The following is a 25305-nucleotide window of genomic DNA, read 5'->3' on the forward strand; positions in this document are numbered from 1 at the left end:
CCGAAAATGGCTCTCTCCCACGGACTCTCTAGGGTCCACCGAAAATGGCTCTCTCCCACGGACTCTCTAGGGTTTACAGAAAATGCTTCTCTCCCACGGACTCTCTAGGGTTTACAGAAAATGCTTCTCTCCCACGGACTCTCTAGGGTTTACAGAAAATGCTTCTCTCCCACGGACTCTCTAGGGTTCACCGAAAATGGTTCGACAAACAAAAAACATCCAGTCAGCGGCAGTTCTGTGGGTGAAAACAGCTCGTTGATGAGAGGTCCAAGGAGAATGGCAAGAATCGTGCAAGCTAACAGGCTGGCCACTAACAGGCTAATAATTGAAGTAACAGGATTAAATCTTCACAACATTAATGACCCATATCCACCTTATCTCACTTAAGTGTCTCGTGTTCTGGCCTCTTGTCAGGGGTCTATGAAATCGGTGTGTTTTTATAGGCTAACCTGTGTTTTTACCGGCCTCTCCAGCAGTTAGCCAGGCAGCCAACTGTGGGTGGTAGCTTAGCTAGCACTTTGATACTAATGACATGCTGTGTGCTGGGCTGAGGGGAGGGATGCTAAAGGGGACGAGAGGAGGGATAGCCTGTGTTGGCAGGCTTGCTATCTGCAGGGAGGGCACTGGTGGTGCCCATGTGGGTGGGAATTAATATTGGGGGAAGGCTGTGTTGAGATAGATGAGGTAACAGTTGTACTGCAGTGGTAGAGGCTAAGACAGAGGCAGGATATGCTACTATATGTATCAGTTAGATAGGATATATATAGGGGAACAACGTTGTTATCTGTATCGTTCACCCCAGCCTGACGATTGGCTCTGTGGTGTTTTGTTCTCGCTGCCTATTTCACTCTGCTATTCTGAGCTGCTCTCACTTCAGCGTGTGACACATGACTCACTCTGTCTGGGTAAACCACTGACTAGCTTGGTGTGAGAAAGGAAACAAAAACTAGTATTGGAGAGAGCCTCCGTCAAGCATAAGAATACTAGATAGCCATTGAGGGGTTTGTTCAACACATTTTGCCACGGGGCAGAGAGAAACGGGTCAGTTCTCCAGCCATAAATAATATCCCTGGTGGCTTGGTGACTAACTCACTAACACACAGCTCAGCTCCGCCCAAAGGCTTGTTATCATGGCAGCAAAATGTCATATCACGGAACGTTTGTTTGCCCAACATGCTGACTCAGACAGGGTCATGGCTGAATCCAACTGTTGGCTGTGGGCATGTCTTCACTGTTAGCACTAAATGGGCCGCCAGGTTGGAGTGGAAAGATCCGTCTTTGGACAACTTTGCTTGTGCAGTAGGTCATTGGATAACTTCTCCTCAGTTCCGCTCCCACTTGGCGGTCCAAAGAGGGTTTCTCTTTTCTTTTAAGTCATGCATAGAAAAGGAGTCTGCTTTAAACCTGAAAGACTGAAAGACATCTTTGTGTGGAGACGATCCATGTTGACTTTTTAGATCCGTGTCAGTTAATTACTCTGTCAGTCCAAGTGGCCTGTTAAGTCCTCTTTATCTTTTATTTTACCTTTATTTAACTAGGCAAGTCAGTTAAGAACAAATTCTTATTTTCAATGACAGCTTAGGAACAGTGGGTTAACTGCCTTGTTCAGGGGCAGAACGACAGATTTTTACCTTGTCAGCTCAGGGATTCAATCTTGCAACCTTTCGGTTACTAGTCCAACGCTCTAACCACTAGGCTACCTGCCGCCCCCATCTTGCCCTTTGGGAGAAATCAGCCTCCGAGGGATGCCAGAGCACTGCTTTTAAACCTGACAAAGAGAGGAAAACCACACACATTGCAGAGAAAGATACACAGACAAGTGAAGAAAATTCTGAATAACTCCTCTTGAACAACATTCCTTTAGTGAGAGAGAGAGTCTGCTGTCTCTCACAGCCCTCCATCTTCTCTCCATCTTCTACCTTCCAATAAACTCCTCAGACACCCTGTCTGCATCCCAATTCTCTAACCCCTTGACTAGTGTGCACTGTTCACTTCCCTTCCTGGGTTTAAAAGGAAAGTTGTAAGAAATATGGTGGAAAGTCCTTCTAGCCCTTATCTCACACCAATCATAATGCTTTTAAACCTCTCCACTGGCAAACAGTCTCCTCCTCAACACTGATCACCTGACATCACTGACCTACACTCACATTCAATACGTCGAATGTGTTTCATAAAGCCCTTTTTACTTCAGCATACCAGGTAGAGAGGAACCAGTCTCAGAGGGGAGACCAGTCCTCTTCTGGCTGTACCAGGTAGAGAGAAACCAGTCTCAGAGGGGAGACCAGTCCTCTTCTGGCTGTACCAGGTAGAGAGAAACCAGTCTCAGAGGGGAGACCAGTCCTCTTCTGGCTGTACCAGGTAGAGAGTAACCAGTCTCAGAGGGGAGACCAGTCCTCTTCTGGCTGTACCAGGTAGAGAGAAACCAGTCTCAGAGGGGAGACCAGTCCTCTTCTGGCTGTACCAGGTAGAGAGTAACCAGTCTCAGAGGGGAGACCAGTCCTCTTCTGGCTGTACCGGGTAGAGAGGAACCAGTCTCAGAGGGGAGACCAGTCCTCTTCTGGCTGTACTGGGTAGAGAGGAACCAGTCTCAGAGGGGAGACCAGTCCTCTTCTGGCTGTACCGGGTAGAGAGGAACCAGTCTCAGAGGGGAGACCAGTCCTCTTCTGGCTGTACCGGGTAGAGAGGAACCAGTCTCAGAGGGGAGACCAGTCCTCTTCTGGCTGTACCGGGTAGAGAGGAACCAGTCTCAGAGGGGAGACCAGTCCTCTTCTGGCTGTACCCAGTCTCAGAGGGGAGACCAGTTCTCTTCTGGCTGTACCAGGTAGAGAGGAACCAGTCTCAGAGAGGAGACCAGTCCTCTTCTCGCTGTACCAGGTAGAGAGAAATCAGTCTCAGAGGGGAGACCAGTCCTCTTCTGGCTGTACCGGGTAGAGAGAAATCAGTCTCAGAGGGGAGACCAATCCTCTTCTGCCTGTACCGGGTGGAGAGAAACCAGTCTCAGAGGGGAGACCAGTCCTCTTCTGGCTGTACTGGGTAGAGAGGAACCAGTCTCAGAGGGGAGACCAGTCCTCTTCTCTCAGAGGAACCAGTCTCAGAGGGGAGACCAGTCCTCTTCTGGCTGCTGGGTAGAGAGGAACCAGTCTCAGAGGGGAGACCAGTCCTCTTCTGGTACCGGGTAGAGAGAACCAGAGGGGAGACCACCGGGTAGAGAGGAACCAGTCTCAGAGGGGGAACCAGTCTCAGAGTCTCAGGGAGACCAGTCCTCTTCTGGCTGCTAGAGAGGAACCAGTCTCAGAGGGGAGACCAGTCCTCTTCTGGCTGTACCGGGAGAGGAACCAGTCTCAGAGGGGAGACCAGTCTCAGAGAGGGGAGACCAGTCCTCTTCTGGCTGTACCGGGTAGAGAGGAACCAGTCTCAGAGGGGAGACCAGTCCTCTTCTGGCTGTAGTCCTCTTCTGGCCGGGTAGAGAGGAACCAGTCTCAGAGGGGAGACCAGTCCTCTTCTGGCTGTACTGGGTAGAGAGGAACCAGTCTCAGAGGGGAGACCAGTCCTCTTCTGGCTGTACTCAGAGGGGAGACCAGGGTAGAGAGGAACCAGTCTCAGAGGGGAGACCAGTCCTCTTCTGGCTGTCGGGTAGAGAGGAACCAGTCTCAGAGGGGAGACCAGTCCTCTTCTGGCTGTACCGGGTAGAGAGGAACCAGTCTCAGAGGGGAGACCAGTCTGGCAGAGAGGGAACCAGTCTCAGAGGGGAGACCAGTCCTCTTCTGGCTGTCTTCTCAGACTGGGGGAGACCAGTCCTCTTCTGGCTGTACCGGGTAGAGAGGAACCAGTCTCAGAGGGGAGACCAGTCCTCTTCTGGCTGTCTTCTGGGTAGAGAGGAACCAGTCTCAGAGGGGAGACCAGTCCTCTTCTGGCTGTACCGGGTCAGAGAGGAACCAGTCTCAGAGGGGAGACCAGTCCTCTTCTGGCTGTACTGGGTAGAGAGGAACCAGTCTCAGAGGGGAGACCAGTCCTCTTCTGGCTGTACTGGGTAGAGAGGAACCAGTCTCAGAGGGGAGACCAGTCCTCTTCTGGCTGTACCGGGTAGAGAGGAACCAGAGGGGAGACCAGTCTGGCTGTACCAGGGGAGGAACCAGTCTCAGAGGGGAGACCAGTCCTCTTCTGGCTGTACCGGGTGGAACCAGTCTCAGAGGGAGACCAGTCCTCTTCTGGCACCGGGTAGAGAGGAACCAGTCTCAGAGGGGAGACCAGTCCTCTTCTGCTGTACCGGGTAGAGAGAAACCAGTCTCAGAGGGGAGACCAGTCCTCTTCTGGCTGTACTGGGTAGAGAGAAACCAGTCTCAGAGGGGAGACCAGTCCTCTTCTGGCTGTACCGGGTAGAGAGAAACCAGTCTCAGAGGGGAGACCAGTCCTCTTCTGGCTGTACCGGGTAGAGAGGAACCAGTCTCAGAGGGGAGACCAGTCCTCTTCTGGCTGTACCGGGTAGAGAGGAACCAGTCTCAGAGGGGAGACCAGTCCTCTTCTGGCTGTACCGGGTAGAGAGGAACCAGTCTCAGAGGGGTGGCCAGTTCTCTTCTGGCTGTACTGGTTAGAGACCTACACTTGCTGATACGGAACCGCTACAGTGCAGTCTCATCCCATCTTGCCCTGAGGTGGGTATTCAAAGTGCAGTCTCATACCACTTTTCCGTGAGGTGGGTATTCAGAGTACAGTCTCATCCCACCTCGCCCTGAGGTGGGTATTCAGAGTGCAGTCTCATCCCACCTTGCCCTGAGGTGGGTATTCAGAGTGCAGTCTCATCCCACCTTGCCCTGAGGTGGGTATTCAGAGTGCAGTCTCATCTCTCCTTTCCCTGAGATGTGTATTCAGAGTGCAGTCTCATCTCTCCTTTCCCTGAGGTGGTTATTCAGAGTGCAGTCTCATCTCTCCTTTCCCTGAGGTGGGTATTCAGAGTACAGTCTCATCTCTCCTTTCCCTGAGGTGGGTTTTCAGAGTACAGTCTCATCCCACCTTTCCCTGAGGTGGGTATTCAGAATACAGTCTCATCTCTCCTTTCCCTGAGGTGGGTATTCAGAGTGCAGTCTCATCTCTCCTTTCCCTGAGATGAGTATTCAGAGTACGGTCTCATCTCTCCTTTCCCTGAGGTGGGTATTCAGAGTGCAGTCTCATCTCTCCTTTCCCTGAGATGGGTATTCAGAGTACTGTCTCATCCCACCTTTCCCTGAGGTGGGTATTCAGAGTGCAGTCTCATCTCTCCTTTCCCTGAGGTGGGTATTCAGAGTGCAGTCTCATCTCTCCTTTCCCTGAGGTGGGTATTCAGAGTGCAGTCTCATCTCTCCTTTCCCTGAGGTGGGTATTCAGAGTGCAGTCTCATCTCTCCTTTCCCTGAGGTGGGTATTCAGAGTGCAGTCTCATCTCTCCTTTCCCTGAGGTGGGTATTCAGAGTGCAGTCTCATCTCTCCTTTCCCTGAGGTGGGTATTCAGAGTGCAGTCTCATCTCTCCTTTCCCTGAGGTGGGTATTCAGAGTGCAGTCTCATCTCTCCTTTCCCTGAGGTGGGTTTTCAGAGTGCAGTCTCATCTCTCCTTCCCCTGAGGTGAGGATTCAGAGTGCAGTCTCATCTCTCCTTTCCCTGAGGTGAGGATTCAGAGTACAGTCTCATCTCTCCTTCCCTGAGGTGAGGATTCAGAGTGCAGTCTCATCTCTCCTTTCCCTGAGGTGGGTATTCAGAGTACAGTCTCATCTCTCCTTTCCCTGAGGTGGGTATTCAGAGTGCAGTCTCATCTCTCCTTTCCCTGAGGTGAGGATTCAGAGTGCAGTCTCATCTCTCCTTTCCCTGAGGTGAGGATTCAGAGTACAGTCTCATCTCTCCTTTCCCTGAGGTGAGGATTCAGAGTACAGTCTCATCTCTCCTTTCCCTGAGGTGAGGATTCAGAGTGCAGTCTCATCTCTCCTTTCCCTGAGGTGGGTATTCAGAGTGCAGTCTCATCTCTCCTTTCCCTGAGGTGAGGATTCAGAGTGCAGTCTCATCTCTCCTTTCCCTGAGGTGAGGATTCAGAGTGCAGTCTCATCTCTCCTTTCCCTGAGGTGAGGATTCAGAGTACAGTCTCATCTCTCCTTTCCCTGAGGTGAGGATTCAGAGTGCAGTCTCATCTCTCCTTTCCCTGAGGTGAGGATTCAGAGTACAGTCTCATCTCTCCTTTCCCTGAGGTGAGGATTCAGAGTGCAGTCTCATCTCTCCTTTCCCTGAGGTGAGGATTCAGAGTGCAGTCTCATCTCTCCTTTCCCTGAGGTGAGGATTCAGAGTGCAGTCTCATCTCTCCTTTCCCTGAGGTGAGGATTCAGAGTACAGTCTCATCTCTCCTTTCCCTGAGGTGGGTATTCAGAGTGCAGTCTCATCTCTCCTTCCCCTGAGGTGGGTATTCAGAGTGCAGTCTCATCTCTCCTTCCCCTGAGGTGGGTATTCAGAGTGCAGTCTCATCTCTCCTTCCCTGAGGTGAGGATTCAGAGTACAGTCTCATCTCTCCTTTCCCTGAGGTGAGGATTCAGAGTACAGTCTCATCTCTCCTTTCCCTGAGGTGGGTATTCAGAGTGCAGTCTCATCTCTCCTTCCCCTGAGGTGAGGATTCAGAGTACAGTCTCATCTCTCCTTTCCCTGAGGTGGGTATTCAGAGTGCAGTCTCATCTCTCCTTTCCCTGAGGTGAGGATTCAGAGTGCAGTCTCATCTCTCCTTTCCCTGAGGTGGGTATTCAGAGTGCAGTCTCATCTCTCCTTTCCCTGAGGTGGGTATTCAGAGTGCAGTCTCATCTCTCTTCCCCTGAGGTGAGGATTCAGAGTGCAGTCTCATCTCTCCTTCCCTGAGGTGAGGATTCAGAGTGCAGTCTCATCTCTCCTTCCCTGAGGTGAGGATTCAGAGTACAGTCTCATCTCTCCTTCCCTGAGGTGGGTATTCAGAGTGCAGTCTCATCTCTCCTTTCCCTGAGGTGAGGATTCAGAGTGCAGTCTCATCTCTCCTTTCCCTGAGGTGGGTATTCAGAGTGCAGTCTCATCTCTCCTTTCCCTGAGGTGGGTATTCAGAGTGCAGTCTCATCTCTCCTTTCCCTGAGGTGAGGATTCAGAGTGCAGTCTCATCTCTCCTTTCCCTGAGGTGGGTATTCAGAGTGCAGTCTCATCTCTCCTTTCCCTGAGGTGAGGATTCAGAGTGCAGTCTCATCTCTCCTTTCCCTGAGGTGGGTATTCAGAGTGCAGTCTCATCTCTCCTTTCCCTGAGGTGGGTATTCAGAGTGCAGTCTCATCTCTCCTTTCCCTGAGGTGAGGATTCAGAGTGCAGTCTCATCTCTCCTTTCCCTGAGGTGAGGATTCAGAGTGCAAGGCTCCTGGACGTATGTTAGTTAGCCTGCTGTGAGGATACCGTTACGGTGAATGTCACAGGCCCAGGATTGGTTTTACTTCCCACTGTGAGAGCCAAGGCAGGCCCTCGTTCCCTCTCTCGCTCTCGGCCTCCCCTTTTTTCACACCCTCGCTCCCTCTCTCGCTCTCGGCCTCCCCTTTTTTCACACCCTCGCTCCCTCTCTCGCTCTCGGTCTCCCCTTTTTTCACACCTTCGCACCCCCGGTTATTCTCGGTTTTCCTCAGCCCCTCCTTCATCCATCTGTTTCTCTTCCATACCTCATTTCTGTCCCTCATGTCTCTCTCTCCATCTCTTTTCCCCTCCTCCCTCTTCAGCCATCTCTCTTCCTCGTCCATTTTTACTTCCCCCTCTTTCTTTCTTTACTCATAACCCCATGAGTAGGGAGGGAGGGAGGGAGGGAGGGCAGTAGCTTGAAATGAATCATGAAAGCTGAACATGTCCACATCATGAACTATACACTGCATGAGCATATAGAGCTCACTAGTGTTAGCAGACTCAGACCAATGGCTGTATGGATGATTGTTCTCCCTTTTGAATTCAGTGAAGATTGAAGCTTACCATTTTCTTACCACTTCTTAAGGTCGCCAACACTTAAATTGCCTCTCTCGTAAATTCAGTTCATTCCAATTACATTTTACAATGACCGCAGCAATCAAGGGAGCAGTAAACCCACAGAAAAGGTTCTTTTTTTAAAGCATCTTAAAATAAGTCCCCATTATAACAGGTAAGAAAGACATTTCCGCAGCATTTCTCTATTGACACACTCTTGGGGGTGCTTACAATTTTACGTTAATATGCAAATTAGTTTAACAGCCCCCCCCAAAAAAAAAGTACCGCCTAGCAACAGATACAAATAATAATGAACTGTAGTATTTTTAGAGTGCAGAACACAGAAACAAGAGTTATATGACCTTCATCTGTCAGATGGATGCCATCTGTACACCCTCCACCTCCATAATGGAGCTGTCTGTCATTCTCCTCTGGCTCAGTTGAAATGGTTAGTATAAGGCCCGGCGGCAGGGCTGTTTTCTCCCATTGCCACTGTCAGAGTACTTTAGCCTCTACATGCCAAACACAACTCACAGCTATCAGAGAGAAAGAGAGAGGAGGAGGGGGGGGGGCGGCCCTGCCGTCAGACAAAACGCCTTTATGGTTTTTTTTGGAGAGCACTGCTGTGCTGAACAGCGTCTGAACAGCGTCCCTACATCTCCAACCCAACACGTCCCCTCTGGAACAGAGCCAGGCTTTGTCTGATGGAGTTGGTCTACTAGGTATATGCAGGTGGTTCATGATGGAATATTCTGTTATTTTAGCATACGGCCAAAGCAGAAGGAAATCCCCAGACTGATGACTTAATAAATCTGTCCTTCCCCTATCTGAGGGTTGTAAAACTGCACGCGTGGCTTATCTGTGCTCAATAAAGAGAGACTTGTGCTTGTGTGTGTGTGTGTGTGTGTGTGTGAGAGAGAGAGGTTAGTCGGTTCAGGGCTCCTCTCCCCACTCCAGCCATTGTAATCAATCTGTGTGTAATGAGCCATCTCTGCAGAGCTGCCAGGCCTGGTAATGTGGGGCTGGTTCCACCATCTACTATCCTCCCTGGGGTTCTAAAAATACAGCAGCAGTCTTTCTCCATATATATAAAAAGGTATGATGGGTCCACACTCAAAAAGATGTCGCATAAAATGTGTTTTTTTAAGGGTTTTCACTGCATCAGGGGACAGCGGACACAGACGTTTCGGCTCGGCAGCTTTCCGTGTGTAGGTGCAAATCATTTTCATTCACAACAGCATTTGGAGGGAACACAGGTGAACAACCAATGAGCAGCAGGTGCTTCTAATCAGGGTGGTCACTCATCTGCCAATCAGGGATGTGCCTTCTCTGATCTACCTGTATACAGTCACAAAGACATACAAAATGATGGGGTATGGGAGTGGGCTCCACAGGAGGCTGCTGAGGGGAGGACGGCATTAAACGGAATGGCATCCATGTGTTTGATGTATTTAATACCATTCCTCTGATTCCGCTCCAGTCATTACCACGAGCCCATCCTCCCCAATTATGGTGCTACCAACCTCCTGTGGTGGGCACGAAGGGAAATTAAGGGCATCAGGGGTGAGCTATTCATCAATCAATTGCCTTAGTTGCCCGCTCACTTGGATACATTATATCAGTTGATGAGAGAGCTCCACATATCACCCAGCTCTGACTGGTGTAGTAATTATGGGAGTTGTCAGGTTGTTTTAATTGAATGATGTGATCTAGTGAACAAATCCGAACAGGAAATATCCACTCAGCTTTAGAGGGATGTTCACCATCAGCAGCACAGTATTCCATTATTCCACTGAAATCTGCACTGTAGTGATTCTATGTAGCATGTGCTTCAGCCAAGGTTATGAGTACACCAGTCTGGGAATAGCAGTACCACTATACGAGTACCTGTATATCAGTGTTAAGACACTGGGTTTATGTGTGAGTCTGACCCCTGTCTCTCCCTTCTCCCTTCAGACATGCCTGCAGTTGGAGCGTTATCTACAGACGGAGCCCAAGAGGCTGCCGGACCTCTTTGACGAGGAGCTTGACTGCCTGCTCACCCCGGCCTACCTGAAGGAGGACAGTGAAGAAGAACTACTAGACCCCCTCCTCCCCAGCCTCCCGGACCCCCCCAGCCCTCCTCTACCGCCCCTGCTCTGCCCCTCTCGGAAGCACCTCTCTGGGGCCTTGAAGTCTGCCAAACTTAGAGACGGGATGGGGTTAGGGTCTGGAGGGGGAGGGGTACACCCAGCCCAGTTGAGCGCCGTCACCTCCCTGACGCCGCCCTCGTCCCCGGAGCTGGGACGCCACCTGGTCAAGCCCGACCCCCACCAGACTCTGACGGCGTCCGCGGATGGCACGCTCACTCTCAAACTGGTGGCGAGGAAGGTGGGGCTGAGCTCCGCCATGCTGGCAGCGACAGACGCGCCACCGCTGCCCACAAGGCGTGACACCACAGGCGGGCACAGCGACGGCGAGCAGGGGGGCACGTGTGTGATGGGCGTGGGGGGTATCTCTGAGAACAAGAAGAGGGTCCACCGCTGCCAGTTTAACGGTTGCAGGAAGGTCTACACCAAGAGCTCCCATCTCAAGGCCCACCAGAGGACACACACAGGTGACACTCATCAGCACTACTCTGCAGTCTTACAGCACAGTCGAAATTGCATTGGTTTTTATTTCAGATACTTTGAGCATCAGATTGAGCCTGCCTTGAATACCAAATGGACGGCACTTTTGGGACTATTCTGTTCCATCCCACTGCACTAGGCAAGCTTAATTAAGTATGTGATAGGAAATAAATATTAGGGAAATACTGCTCACTTTTGCTCAGGGAAATACTGCTCACTTTTTCTCAGGGAAATATCAAATCAAATGAAATTGATTTATACAGCACTTCGTACATCAGCTGATATCTCAAAGTACAGAAACCCAGCCTAAAACCCCAAACAGCAAGCAATGCAGGTGTTGAAGCACGTTGGCTAGGAAAAACTCCCTAGAAAGGCCAAAACCTAGGAAGAAACCGAGAGAGGAACCAGGCTATGAGGGGTGGCCAGTCCTCTTCTGGCTGTGCCGGGTGGAGATTATAACAGAACATGGCCAAGATGTTCAAATGTTCAAAAATGACCAGCATGGTCAAATAATAGGTCTGGGACAGGTAGCACGTCCGGTGAACAGGTCAGGATTCCATAGCCGCAGGCAGAACAGTTGAAACTGGAGCAGCAGCACGGCCAGGTGGACTGGGGACAGCAAGGAGTCATCATGTCAGGTAGTCCTGAGACATGGTCCTACGGCTCAGGTCCTCCAAGAGAGAGAAAGAAGAGAGAAAGAGAGAATTAGATGGAGCATACTTAAATTCACACAGGACACCGGATAAGACAGGAGAAGTACTCCAGATATAACAAACTGACCCCAGCCCCTCGACACATAAACTACTGCAGCATAAATACTGGAGGCTGAGACAGGAGGGGTCTGCTCACTTTTTATCAGGGAAATACTGCTCACTTTTTCTCAGGGAAATACTGCTCAATTTTTCCCAGGGAAATACTGCTCACTTCTGCCCAGGGAAAGTCACTTAATCTGAAAACACAAGTATCATTTATCAAAGAGGTAGATCATCTGAGTCGTTAACGGGCAGGGCGAGCTCTCAGACAGACTAGACCACCAGACCAACACCATCAGAACTACCACACATCATACCTTACCTTCTTAGACATCCCTCGTCCATGTTTCATGTTTCTTACTTTTAGCTCAGGTTCTCTTTAATCATACCTGGTACTCATCATGGCCTTTTCTGTTAATGGAGCCTCATTTATCAGTTAAAGACCAGATCTTCTTTATCATCCTCTACCTCCTACTCAGCCTCTTCATCCTCTTCCTCGTCTAACCCTAATCCTACTCAGCCTCTTCATCCTCTTCCTCGTCTAACCCTAAACCTACTCAGCCTCTTCATCCTCTTCCTCGTCTAACCCTAACCCGAACCCTAATCCTACTCAGCCTCTTCATCCTCTTCCTCGTCTAACCCTAACCCTAACCCTGACCCTGACCCTAACCCTAACCCTGAACCTAACCCTACTCAGCCTCTTCATCCTCTTCCTCGTCTAACCCTGACCCTCACCCTAACCCTAACCCTCTTCATCCTCTTCCTCGTCTAACCCTGACCGTCACCCTAACCCTGACCCCCACCCTAACCCTGACCCTAACCCTAACCCTGACCCTGACCCTAACCCTAACCCTACTCAGCCTCTTCATCCTCTTCCTTGTCTAACCCTGACCCTCACCCTAACCCTAACCCTCTTCATCCTCTTCCTCGTCTAACCCTGACCCTAACCCTACTCAGCCTCTTCATCCTCTTCCCCATCTAACCCTGACCCTCACCCTAACCCTAACCCTGACCCTGACCCTAACCCTAACCCTCTTCATCCTCTTCCTCGTCTAACCCTACCCTACCCTCACCCTAACCCTTAACCCTGACCCTAACCCTAACCCCTTGACCCTGACCCTAACCCTGACCCTGACCCTAACCCTAACCCTCTTCATCCTCTTCTTCATCTAACCCTGACCCTAACCCTGACCCTAACCCTAACCCTCTTCATCTTCATCCTCTTCCTCGTCTAACCCTTACCCTCACCCTAACCCTGACCCTCACCCTAACCCTAACCCTCTTCATCCTCTTCCTCGTCTAACCCTGACCCTAACCCTACTCAGCCTCTTCATCCTCTTCCCCATCTAACCCTGACCCTCACCCTAACCCTAACCCACTTCATCCTCTTCCTCATCTAACCCTGACCCTCACCCTAACCCTAACCCTGACCCTAACCCTAACCCTCTTCATCCTCTTCCTCGTCTAACCCTTACCCTCACCCTAACCCTGACCCTAACCCTAACCCTAATCCTAACCCTCACCCTGACCCTCACCCTCACCCTAACCCTGACCCTAACCCTCACCCTGACCCTAACCCTGACCCTCACCCTGACCCTCACCCTGACCCAAACCCTGACCCTCACCCTAACCTTCACCTCACCCTAACCCTAACCCTCACCCTGACCCTGGGCCAGTGCTCACTGGCTCCTCAAATGTTCAACTGCTTGAGTACCAATTACAGAATATTGGCCCTAAAATATAATTACCACCTAAACTTAGAGTGCTGGCACCAGCAGCCAAAATGAGTACTTCAGTACTGTTCAGCGCTGCCAGGGCCCTCAGTATACTCTGCTATCAGTATTCTTCTCAAGGTTACCACACTACTTCCTCAGCAGATTTCCAGAGGGGGAAATGGCCATAATTCTCACTCTCCTCAATCTCAATCCCAAACCACTCACACCTCTGTCAGGAAACTGTCCGCTGAGTGACTAACTGCCCTGTGATTGATGGATTGACCTGGATAAGCCGTGGTTTCCCAGTTTATTTTAGTCTGCCGCCCCATATCCCTCTACGTACTCTTTCTATAGGCTAAATCTGGCACTTCTCAAACACCTGTAATATAACCAGGTTTGTGGTCAATTTCATTTAAATTCTAGTCAGTTCAAAAAGTAAACCAAACCAATTCAGATTATTACAACAACAACAAAGAATCTTTTGAATTCATTTAAATTCTAGAGTTCACTAAACCTGTATTAAATGGTTTGGGTCAATTTCATTTAAATGTCAGTTCAAACAGTAAACCTGTATTATAACCAGGTTTGTGGTCAATTTCATTTAAATTCTAGTCAGTTCAAAAGTAAAGCTATGACCAGGCTTGTGGTCAATTTCATTTAAATTCTAGTCAGTTCAAAAAGTAAACCTGTATAACCAGGTTTGTGGTCAATTTCATTTAAATTCTAGTCAGTTCAAAAAGTAAACCTGTATTATAACCTGGTCAATTTCATTTAAATTCTAGTCAGTTCAAAAAGTAAACCTGTATTATAACCAGGGTTGTGGTCAACATTTAAATTCTAGTCAGTTGAAAAAGTAAACCTGTATTATAACCAGGGTTGTGGATTTCATTTAAATTCTAGTCAGTTCAAAAAGTGACCTGGATATAACCAGGTTTGTGGTCAATTTCATTTAAATTCTAGTCAGTTCAAAAAGTAAACCTGTATATAACCAGGTTTGTGGTCAATTTCATTTAAACTAGTGAAAAAGTAAACCTGTATTATAACCAGGTTTGTGGTCAATTTCATTTAAACTAGTGTTCAAAAAGAGTATTATAACCAGGTTTGTGGTCAATTTCATTTAAATTCTAGTCAGTTCAAAAAGTAAACCTGTATTATAACCAGGTTTGTGGTCAATTTCATTTAAACTAGTCAGAAAAGTAAACCTGATTATAACCAGGCTGGTCAAACATTTAAATTCTAGTCAGTTCAAAAAGTAAACCTGTATTATAACCAGGTTTGTGGTCAATTTCATTTAAATTCTAGTCAGTTGTAAACCTGTATTATAACCAGGTTTGTGGTCAATTTCATTTAAATTCTAGTCAGAAAAAGTAAACCTGTATTATAACCAGGCTGGTCAATTTCATTTAAAAGTCAGTTCAAAAAGTAAACCTGTATTATAACCAGGTTTGTGGTCATTTCATTTAAATTCTAGTCAGGGTATTATAACCAGGTTTGTGTCAATTTCATTTAAATTCTAGTCAGTTCAAAAAGTAAACCTGTATTATAACCAGGTTTGTGGTCAATTTCATTTAAATTCTAGTCAGTTCAAAAAGTAAACCTGTAATATAACCAGGTTTGTGGTCAATTTCATTTAAATTCTAGTCAGTTCAAAAAGTAAACCAAACCAATTCAGATTATTACAACAACAACAAAGAATCTTATTGAATTAGAATTTGAGTTCACTTCCTGAATTGAAATGGAATGGACCCAGGCTACATGTCAGTTCTACAGCCTCAACTGGTCTGCTCCAATATCCACACTAGCTTCCCATTTACAATGAAGCTATGCATCGGCCTTGCATTTTGAGTAGTATGTGGTCAATGAAACACATGAAAGAGAGTGAGGAATATAGCTGAAACATGTGAAAGAGAGTGAGGGATGTAGCTGGAACACGTGAAAGAGAGTGAGGGATGTAGCTGGAACACATGAAAGAGAGTGAGGGATATAGCTGAAACACGTGAAAGAGAGTGAGGGATATAGCTGGAACACGTGAAAGAGAGTGAGGGATATAGCTGGAACACGTGAAAGAGAGTGAGGGATATAGCTGGAACACGTGAAAGAGAGTGAGGGATATAGCTGGAACACGTGAAAGAGAGTGAGGGATATAGCTGGAACACGTGAAAGAGAGTGAGGGATATAGCTGGAACACGTGAACGAGCGTGAGGGATATAGCTGGAACACGTGAAAGAGAGTGAGGGATATAGCTGGAACACGTGAAAGAGAGTGAGAGATATAGCTGGAACACGTGAAAGAGAGTGAGAGATATAGCTGGAACAGTTGTTTTAGTCAGTCAGAGACATAAAGAACCAAGACAGTGACAGAGTGAGGAGAGGTAGGAACATCTCAGTCCACCTGTACTGTTACGTGACATGCTGGCTCTAAAAGCACAGGGTCACTGTTATAGCTAGCTGAAATAGTTACTTTAGTGACAGCACCAAGACAGGGACCGAGCACTGAGGAGGAGAGGTAGGAACATCTCAGTCCACCTGTACTGTTACGTGACATGCTGGTTCTAAAAGCACAGGGTCACTGTTATAGCTAGCTGAAATAGTTACTTTAGTGACAGCACCAAGACAGGGACCGAGCACTGAGGAGGAGAGGTAGGAACATCTCAGTCCACCTGTACTGTTACGTGACATGCTGGTTCTAAAAGCACAGGGTCACTGTTATAGCTAGCTGAAATAGTTACTTTAGTGACAGCACCAAGACAGGGACCGAGCACTGAGGAGGAGAGGTAGGAACATCTCAGTCCACCTGTACTGTTACGTGACATGCTGGCTCTAAAAGCACAGGGTCACTGTTATAGCTAGCTGAAATAGTTACTTTAGTGACAGCACCAAGACAGGGACCGAGCACTGAGGAGCAGAGGTAGGAACATCTCAGTCCACCTGTACTGTTACGTGACATGCTGGCTCTAAAAGCACAGGGTCACTGTTATAGCTAGCTGAAATAGTTACTTTAGTGACAGCACCAAGACAGGGACCGAGCACTGAGGAGGAGAGGTAGGAACATCTCAGTCCACCTGTACTGTTACGTGACATGCTGGCTCTAAAAGCACAGGGTCACTGTTATAGCTAGCTGAAATAGTTACTTTAGTGACAGCACCAAGACAGGGACCGAGCACTGAGGAGGAGAGGTAGGAACACTTCAGTCTGAGACATAGTGCCATGGGCCTCCACTCGTTCAATCATCAGGACATGACTTAAGAGACGGTGTTACTCAAACCCCTCTTTTCTTCACTTGTTATTCCCATAAATGACTGACAGAGAAGAGATGAACAATAGAGCTGGAATCAAGCAGACTTTGTGGAAATTACACGTCCCTGCAGTGAGTTTTATGAATGGAGGTTTGAACGCAGATAAGGAATTGTGCAATTCAATTTTGAAGAGGGGAAGAGTAAAACACGCCCCTCTCTGTCCTGCCTCCTCCCCTCCTCTCTCTGTCTCCTCCATCTCTCCCTTTCTCTCACACACATGCACACACACCCACACACTCTCCCTCTCTGTCCTGCCTCCTCCCCTCCTCTCTCTGTCTCCTCCATCTCTCCCTTTCTCTCACACACATGCACACACACCCACACACTCTCCCTCTCTGTCCTGCCTCCTCCCCTCCTCTCTCTGTCTCCTCCATCTCTCCCTTTCTCTCACACACATGCACACACACCCACACACTCTCCCTCTCTGTCCTGCCTCCTCCCCTCCTCTCTCTGTCTCCTCCATCTCTCCCTTTCTCTCACACACATGCACGCACACCCACACACTCTCCGTCTCTGCTCATATAAAGGTAGCCAGCATTGACTAGTGTAACAGTAAACGTGTAGGAGTGAGTAGTACTGGTCTGTAAAGTGCTTTCCCAGTGCCCCCATAATGACCTCAGAGACCACGATACCCCGGTCCATCTCCAGCTAATGGAGGAAATGCAGTTAACCACAACTCAGCCACCTGAGAGGCTGGGTTGTGTGTGTGTGTTGCTAGGCAACCATAGCCTATCAATGGAGGAGTGTGTAGCTGGAGTGGTTATCTGCTGTGCTCTAGGCACTGGTCTCAGCCTGTATCGATGCTGTCTCCACTATGCCTCCCCCCTCACAACCACCACACCCCCTACCCCCATCAAGAATGTACAGCGTTACAGTGCAGGTTGCTAGGCAACTGCATTCTCTTCTGCCAGCGTGAGTGGTAATTGGCTGGTGGCACAGCGGTGTGTGCTGCCAATGCCAGATCCAGCCAGCTGCACTAGCTGCCTCCTCCTCGTGTTTCATCCCTTACCCGGTTGCTAGGAGACTGAGTCAGGCATCCATGCCTCCCGGGACTATAATTGGCCGGTGTGAGGGAGGGAGGGAGTGGGCCAGACCTAAATCTGCCTCTCTTGTTTTTAAGGCTAGAGGAGAGGAGAGGGGAGGATATGGCTTGAGGAGAGGAAAGGACAGAGGGGAGGATGGGGCTAGTGGAGAGGAAAGGACAGAGGAGAGGAAAGGACAGAGGAAAGGACAGAGGAAAGGACAGAGGAGAGGAGAGGAGAGGAGAGGAGAGGAGAGGAGAGGAGAGGAGAGGAGAGGAGAGGAGAGGAGGAGGGGGGAGGAGGAGGAGAGGAGAGGAGAGGAGAGGAGAGGAGAGGGAGAGGAGAGGAGAGGAGAGGGAGGAGGAGAGGAGAGGAGAGGAGAGGGGGATGGGGCTACAGGAGAGGAAAGGACAGAGGGGAGGATGGGGCTAGAGGAGAGGAAAGGACAGAGGGGAGGATGGGGCTACAGGAGAGGAAATGACAGAGGAGAGGAGAGGGGAGGATGGGGCTACAGGAGAGGAAGGGACAGAGGAGAGGATGGGGCTAGAGGAGAGGAAATGACCGAGGGGAGGATGGGGCTAGAGGAGAGGAAAGGACAGAGGAGAGGAGAGGATGGGGCTAGAGGAGAGGAAAGGACAGAGGAGAGGAGAGGCAAGGGGAGGATGGGGCTAGAGAGGAAAGGACAGAGGAGAGGATGGGGCTAGAGGAGAGGAAAGGACAGAGGAAAGGATGGGGCTAGAAGAGAGGAAAGGACAGAGGAGAGGAGAGGAAAGGACAGAGGAGAGGAGAGGATGGGGCTAGAGGAGAGGAGAGGATGGGGCTAGAGGAGAGAGGAGGATGGGGCTAGAGGAGAGGGCAGAGGAGGATGGGGCTAGAGGAAAGGACAGAGGAGGATGAAACTAGAGGAGAGGAAAGGACAGATGAGAGCGGAGGATGGGGCTAGAGGAAAGGACAGAGGAAGAGAGGAGAGGAGAGGACAGAGGAGGAGAGGAAAGGACAGAGGACGATGTGGCTAGAGGAGAGAGGAGGATGGGGCTAGAGGAGAGGGGAGAATGGGGCTAGAGGACAGAGGAGGATGGGGCTAGAGGAGAGGGGATGGTAGGGCTAGAGGACAGAGGAGGACAGAGGGGAGGATGGGGCTAGAGGAGAGGAGAGGGGAGGATGGGGCTGGGGCTAGAGAGGAGGAGATGGGGAGAGAGGAGAGGGGAGGATGGGGCTAGAGGAGAGGAAAGGACAGAGAGAGGAGAGGATGGGGCTAGAGGAGAGGAAATGAGAGGGGAGGATGGGGCTAGAGGAGAGGAAAGGACAGAGGAGAGGGGGAGGATGGGGCTACAGGAGAGGAAGGGACAGAGGAGAGGATGGGGCTAGAGGAGAGGAAAGGACAGAGGGGAGGATGGGGCTGGGGAGGAGAGGAGAGGAGAGGAGAGGGGATGATGGGGCTAGAGGAGAGGAAAGGACAGAGGAGAGGAGAGGATGGGGCTACAGGAGAGGAAATGACAGAGGGGAGGATGGGGCTAGAGGAGAGGAGGAAAGGACAGAGGAGAGGGGAGGATGGGGCTACAGGAGAGGAAGGGACAGAGGAGAGGATGGGGCTAGAGGAGAGGAAAAAAGACAGAGGGGGGATGGGGCTTAAGGAGAGGAAATGACAGAGGGGAGGATGGGGCTAGACGAGAGGAAAGGACAGAGGAGAGGATGGGGCTAGAGGAGAGGACAAAGGACAGAGGAGAGGAGAGGAAAGGACAGAGGAGAGGATGGGGCTAGAGGAGAGGAAAGGACAGAGGAGAGGGGAGGATGGGGCTAGAGAGAGGAGAGGAGAGGGGGGATGGGGCTAGAGGAGAGGAAAGGACAGAGGAGAGGAGAGGAAATGACAGAAGAGAGGGGAGGATGGAACTAGAGGAGAGGAAAGGACAGATGAGAGCGGAGGATGGGGCTAGAGGAGAGGACAGAGGAGGAGAGGAAAGGACAGAGGAGGATGGAACTAGAGGAGAGGAAAGGACAGATGAGAGCGGAGGATGGGGCTAGAGGAAAGGACAGAGGAAGAGAGGAGAGGAGAGGACAGAGGAGGAGAGGAAGGACAGAGGATGATGGGGCTAGAGGAGAGAGGAGGATGGGCTATAGGAGAGGGGAGGATGGGGCTAGAGGGCAGAGGAGGATGGGGCTAGAGGGCAGAGGAGGATGGGGCTAGAGGGCAGAGGAGGATGGGGCTAGAGGACAGAGGAGGATGGGGCTAGAGGAGAGGGGAGGATGGGGCTAGAGGAGAGGGGAGGATGGGGCTAGAGGAGAGGGGAGGATGGGGCTAGAGGAGAGAGGAGAATGGGGCTAGAGGAGAGGGGAGGATGGGGCTAGAGGAGAGGAAAGGACAGAGGAGAGGAGAGGAAAGGACAGAGGAGAGGATGGGGCTAGAGGAGAGGAAAGGACAGAGGAGAGGGGAGGATGGGGCTAGAGGAGAGGAAAGGACAGAGGAGGATGGGGCTAGAGGAGAGGACAGAGGAGGATGGAACTAGAGGAGAGGAAAGGACAGATGAGAGCGGAGGATGGGGCTAGAGGAAAGGACAGAGGAAGAGAGGAGAGGAGAGGACAGAGGAGGAGAGGAAGGACAGAGGATGATGGGGCTAGAGGAGAGAGGAGGATGGGCTATAGGAGAGGGGAGGATGGGGCTAGAGGGCAGAGGAGGATGGGGCTAGAGGGCAGAGGAGGATGGGGCTAGAGGGCAGAGGAGGATGGGGCTAGAGGGCAGAGGAGGATGGGGCTAGAGGACAGAGGAGGATGGGGCTAGAGGAGAGGGGAGGATGGGGCTAGAGGAGAGGGGAGGATGGGGCTAGAGGAGAGGGGAGGATGGGGCTAGAGGAGTGAGGAGGATGGGGCTAGAGGAGAGGGGAGGATAGGGGAAATGTGAACCTGTTTTGGGGAATGAGTTGGATGTGAGTGATAAGTTACACACCTTGTACACACCTCTGTTACACACCTTGTACCTCTGTTACCCACCACAAAGCTAGCCTCTAAAGATAAGAATGGGCTTTCTTACCAACCACTCAGCTAGCCTCTAAATATAAGAATGTTCTCTGTTACCAACCACTCAGCTAGCCTCTAAAGATAAGAATGGCCTCTGTTACCAACCACTCAGCTAGCCTCTAAAGATAAGAATGCCTCTGTTACCAACCACTCAGCTAGCCTCTAAAGATAATAATGCCTCTATTGCCTACCACTCAGCTAGCCTCTAAAGATAAGAATGCCTCTGTTGCCTACCACTCAGCTAGCCTCTGAAGATAAGGATGCCTCTGTTGCCTACCACTCAGCTAGTCTCTAAAGATAAGAATGGCTTCTGTTGCCTACCACTCAGCTAGCCTCTAAAGATAAGAATGGCCTCTGTTTCCAACCACTCAGCTAGCCTCTAAAGATAATAATGGCCTCTGTTGCCTACCACTCAGCTAGCCTCTAAAGATAATAATGGCCTCTGTTACCAACCACTCAGCTAGCCTCTAAAGATAAGAATGCCTCTGTTGCCTACCACTCAGCTAGCCTCTAAAGATAAGAATGGACTCTGTTACCTACCACTCAGCTAGCCTCTAAAGATAAGAATGGACTCTGTTACATACCACTCAGCTAGCCTCTAAAGATAAGAATGGCCTCTGTTACCAACCACTCAGCTAGCCTCTAAAGATAAGAATGGACTCTGTTACCTACCACTCAGCTAGCCTCTAAAGATAAGAATGGCCTCTGTTACCAACCACTCAGCTAGCCTCTAAAGATAAGAATGGCCTCTTACCTACCACTCAGCTAGCCTCTAAAGATAAGAATGGCCTCTGTTACCAACCACTCAGCTAGCCTCGAAAGCTAATGGCCTCTGTTGCCTACCACTCAGCTAGCCTCTAAAGATAAGAATGGCCTCTGTTGCCTACCACTCAGCTAGCCTCTAAAGATAAGAATGGCCTCTGTTACCTACCACTCAGCTAGCCTCTAAAGATAAGAATGCCTCTGTTGCCTACCACTCAGCTAGCCTCTAAAGATAAGAATGGCTTCTGTTGCCTACCACTCAGCTAGCCTCTAAAGATAAGAATGGCCTCTGTTTCCAACCACTCAGCTAGCCTCTAAAGATAATAATGGCCTCTGTTGCCTACCACTCAGCTAGCCTCTAAAGATAATAATGGCCTCTGTTACCAACCACTCAGCTAGCCTCTAAAGATAAGAATGCCTCTGTTGCCTACCACTCAGCTAGCCTCTAAAGATAAGAATGGACTCTGTTACCTACCACTCAGCTAGCCTCTAAAGATAAGAATGGACTCTGTTACCTACCACTCAGCTAGCCTCTAAAGATAAGAATGGACTCTGTTACCAACCACTCAGCTAGCCTCTAAAGATAAGAATGGACTCTGTTACCTACCACTCAGCTAGCCTCTAAAGATAAGAATGGCCTCTGTTACCAACCACTCAGCTAGCCTCTAAAGATAAGAATGGCCTCTTACCTACCACTCAGCTAGCCTCTAAAGATATGAATGGCCTCTGTTACCAACCACTCAGCTAGCCTCGAAAGATAATAATGGCCTCTGTTGCCTACCACTCAGCTAGCCTCTAAAGATAAGAATGCCTCTGTTGCCTACCACTCAGCTAGCCTCTAAGATAAGAATGGCCTCTGTTACCAACCACTCAGCTAGCCTCTGAATATAAGAATGGCCTCTGGTATTGTAAGTAGTTGAGTAGTGAATTCCTTATGGACAACATCAGAGTAACACCAAAGAAGGCTGGCCCCAGGAGGAAGAGGGGGCTAGTCCTCCTAAATATATCTTCACCTGCTGACACACGTCATCCCATTTGCTTTATTATGGTAATGTACCTTTCTGTTCTTCAGCAGCTCGGTTGGGGAGATAGCAGGCAGGTCATTATAAAAGCACTGCAAACCACAAAATGCTTCCTTCCTTTCTTAATTGCATTCTGAAAGCTGATGAAGCAAGTGTTATGTGGATTGGATGGAGCTCTTGAAGAGAGATATAAAACATGTGACAACTGCTGGAACAAACCGTGCCTCATTAAACCATCCAAACACACCGGGGAGCTATTATATATATGATATGAGTTGTATTATATATATTATGTAGGTTATATTATATATATGATATGAGTTGTATTATATATATTATGTAGGTTATATTATATATAAGTTATATTATAGTATATATATTATACAGGCTATATTATATAAGTCATATTATATACATTATGTAGGTTATATTATATATATGATATGAGTTATATTATATATATTATGTAGGTTATATTATATAAGTTATTATTTTATATATATTATATAGGCTATATTATATAAGTTATATTATATATATTATGTAGGTTATATTATATATAAGTTATATTATAGTATATATATTATGTAGGTTATATTAAATAAGTTATTATATTATATATATTATATAGGCTATATTATATAAGTTATATTATATATATTATATAGGCTATATTATATATAAGTAGTATAGTATATATATTATATAGGCTATATTATATAAGTTATATTATAGTATATATATTATATAGGCTATATTATATATAAGTTATATTATAGTATATATATTATATAGGCTATATTATATAGGTTATATTATATAAGTTATATTATAGTATATATATTATATAGGTTATATTATATATATATTATATAGGCTATATTATATAAGTTATTTTATAGTATATATATATATTATATAGGTTATATTATATATATTATATAGGTTATATGATATTTTATATATTATATAGGTTATATTATATAAGTTATATTGTAGTATATATATTATATAGGCTATATTATATATAAGTTATATTATAGTATATATATTATATAGGCTATATTATATAAGTTATATTATAGTATAATGTATTTATATTAAATAGGTTATATTATATTATATATATTATATAGGTTATATTATATAAGTTGTATTATAGTATATATATTATATAGGTTATATTATATATATTATATAGGCTATATTATATAAGTTATTTTATATATATTATATAGGCTATATTATATATAAGTAGTATAGTATATATATTATATAGGCTATATTATATATAAGTTATTTTATAGTATATATATTATATAGGCTATATTATATAAGTTATATTATAGTATAATGTATATATATTAAATAGGTTATATTATATTATATATATTATATAGGTTATATTATATAAGTTATATTATAGTATATATATTATATAGGTTATATTATATATATTATATAGGCTATATTATATACATTATTTTATATATATTATATAGGCTATATTATATATAAGTAGTATAGTATATATATTATATAGGCTATATTATATAAGTTATATTATAGTATATATATTATATAGGCTATATTATATATAAGTTATATTATAGTATATATATTATATAGGCTATATTATATAAGTTATATTATAGTATAATGTATATATATTAAATAGGTTATATTATATTATATATATTATATAGGTTATATTATATAAGTTATATTATAGTATATATATTATATAGGTTATATTATATATATATTATATAGGCTATATTATATAAGTTATTTTATAGTATATATATATATATTATATAGGTTATATTATATATATTATATAGGCTATATTATATAAGTTATATTATAGTATATATACTATATAAGTTATATTATAGTATATATACTATATAGGCTATATTATATAAGTTATATTATAGTATATATATTATATAGGTTATATTATATATATATTATATAGGCTATATTATATAAGTTATATTATGGTATATATATATATACATAGGTTATATTCTATATATTATATAGGTTATATGATATAAGTTATATTATAGTATATATATTATATAGGTTATATTATATATATATTATATAGGCTATATTATATAAGTTATTTTATAGTATATATATATATATTATATAGGTTATATTATATATATTATATAGGCTATATTATATAAGTTATATTATAGTATATATACTATATAAGTTATATTATAGTATATATACTATATAGGCTATATTATATAAGTTATATTATAGTATATATATTATATAGGTTATATTATATATATATTATATAGGCTATATTATATAAGTTATATTATGGTATATATATATTACATAGGTTATATTCTATATATTATATAGGTTATATGATATAAGTTATATTATAGTATATATATTATATAAGTTATATTATAGTATATATACTATATAGGCTATATTATATAAGTTATATTATAGTATATATATTATATAGGCTACAGTATATAAGTTATATTATATTATATATATTATATAGGTTATATTATATAGATGGTATTATATGGGCTATTTTATATAAGTTATATTATAGTATATATATTATATAGGTTATATTATATATATTATATCGGTTATATTATATAAGTTATATTATAGTATATGGATTTACATTATAGTGTTTATATATATTATAGTATATATATATTATATTATAGTATATAGGTTATAGTATATATTTATATATATATATATTCTATAGGTTATATTATAGTATATAGATTTTGATATATAGGGTATATTATATGTTATATTATAGTATATAGATGATTTTATATAAGTTATATAATATAAGTTATATTATAGTATATAGATGATATTATATTATGTAGGTTATATTATAGTATATATATTATATAGGTTATATAATATAAGTTCTATTATAGTATATAGATGATATTATATTATGTAGGTTATATTATATTATATTATAAAGGTTATATTATAGTATATAGATTATATTATATAGGTTATATTATAGTATATAGGTTATAGTATATATATATATATTATTGTATATCTATTATATAGGTTATATTATAGTATATATATTATATAGGTTATATATATATATATATATATATATATATA

At 45.4% G+C, this 25305-nt stretch overlaps 1 protein-coding gene across 1 annotated transcript in view; it reads left to right on the top strand.

Annotated features, from left to right (window-relative positions):
• The window catches only part of LOC112236477 (Krueppel-like factor 7), a 66244-nt gene that overhangs the window by 34593 nt on the left and 6346 nt on the right, over window positions 1-25305 (top strand). The window contains exon 2 of the mRNA XM_042315984.1: window positions 9917-10556. Coding sequence (XP_042171918.1) covers window positions 9917-10556 — 640 coding nt within the window. The remainder of the gene's footprint in view (window positions 1-9916; window positions 10557-25305) is intronic.

This window comes from Oncorhynchus tshawytscha, unplaced genomic scaffold, assembly GCF_018296145.1.
Source record: "Oncorhynchus tshawytscha isolate Ot180627B unplaced genomic scaffold, Otsh_v2.0 Un_contig_7215_pilon_pilon, whole genome shotgun sequence".
Taxonomy (NCBI): domain Eukaryota; kingdom Metazoa; phylum Chordata; class Actinopteri; order Salmoniformes; family Salmonidae; genus Oncorhynchus; species Oncorhynchus tshawytscha.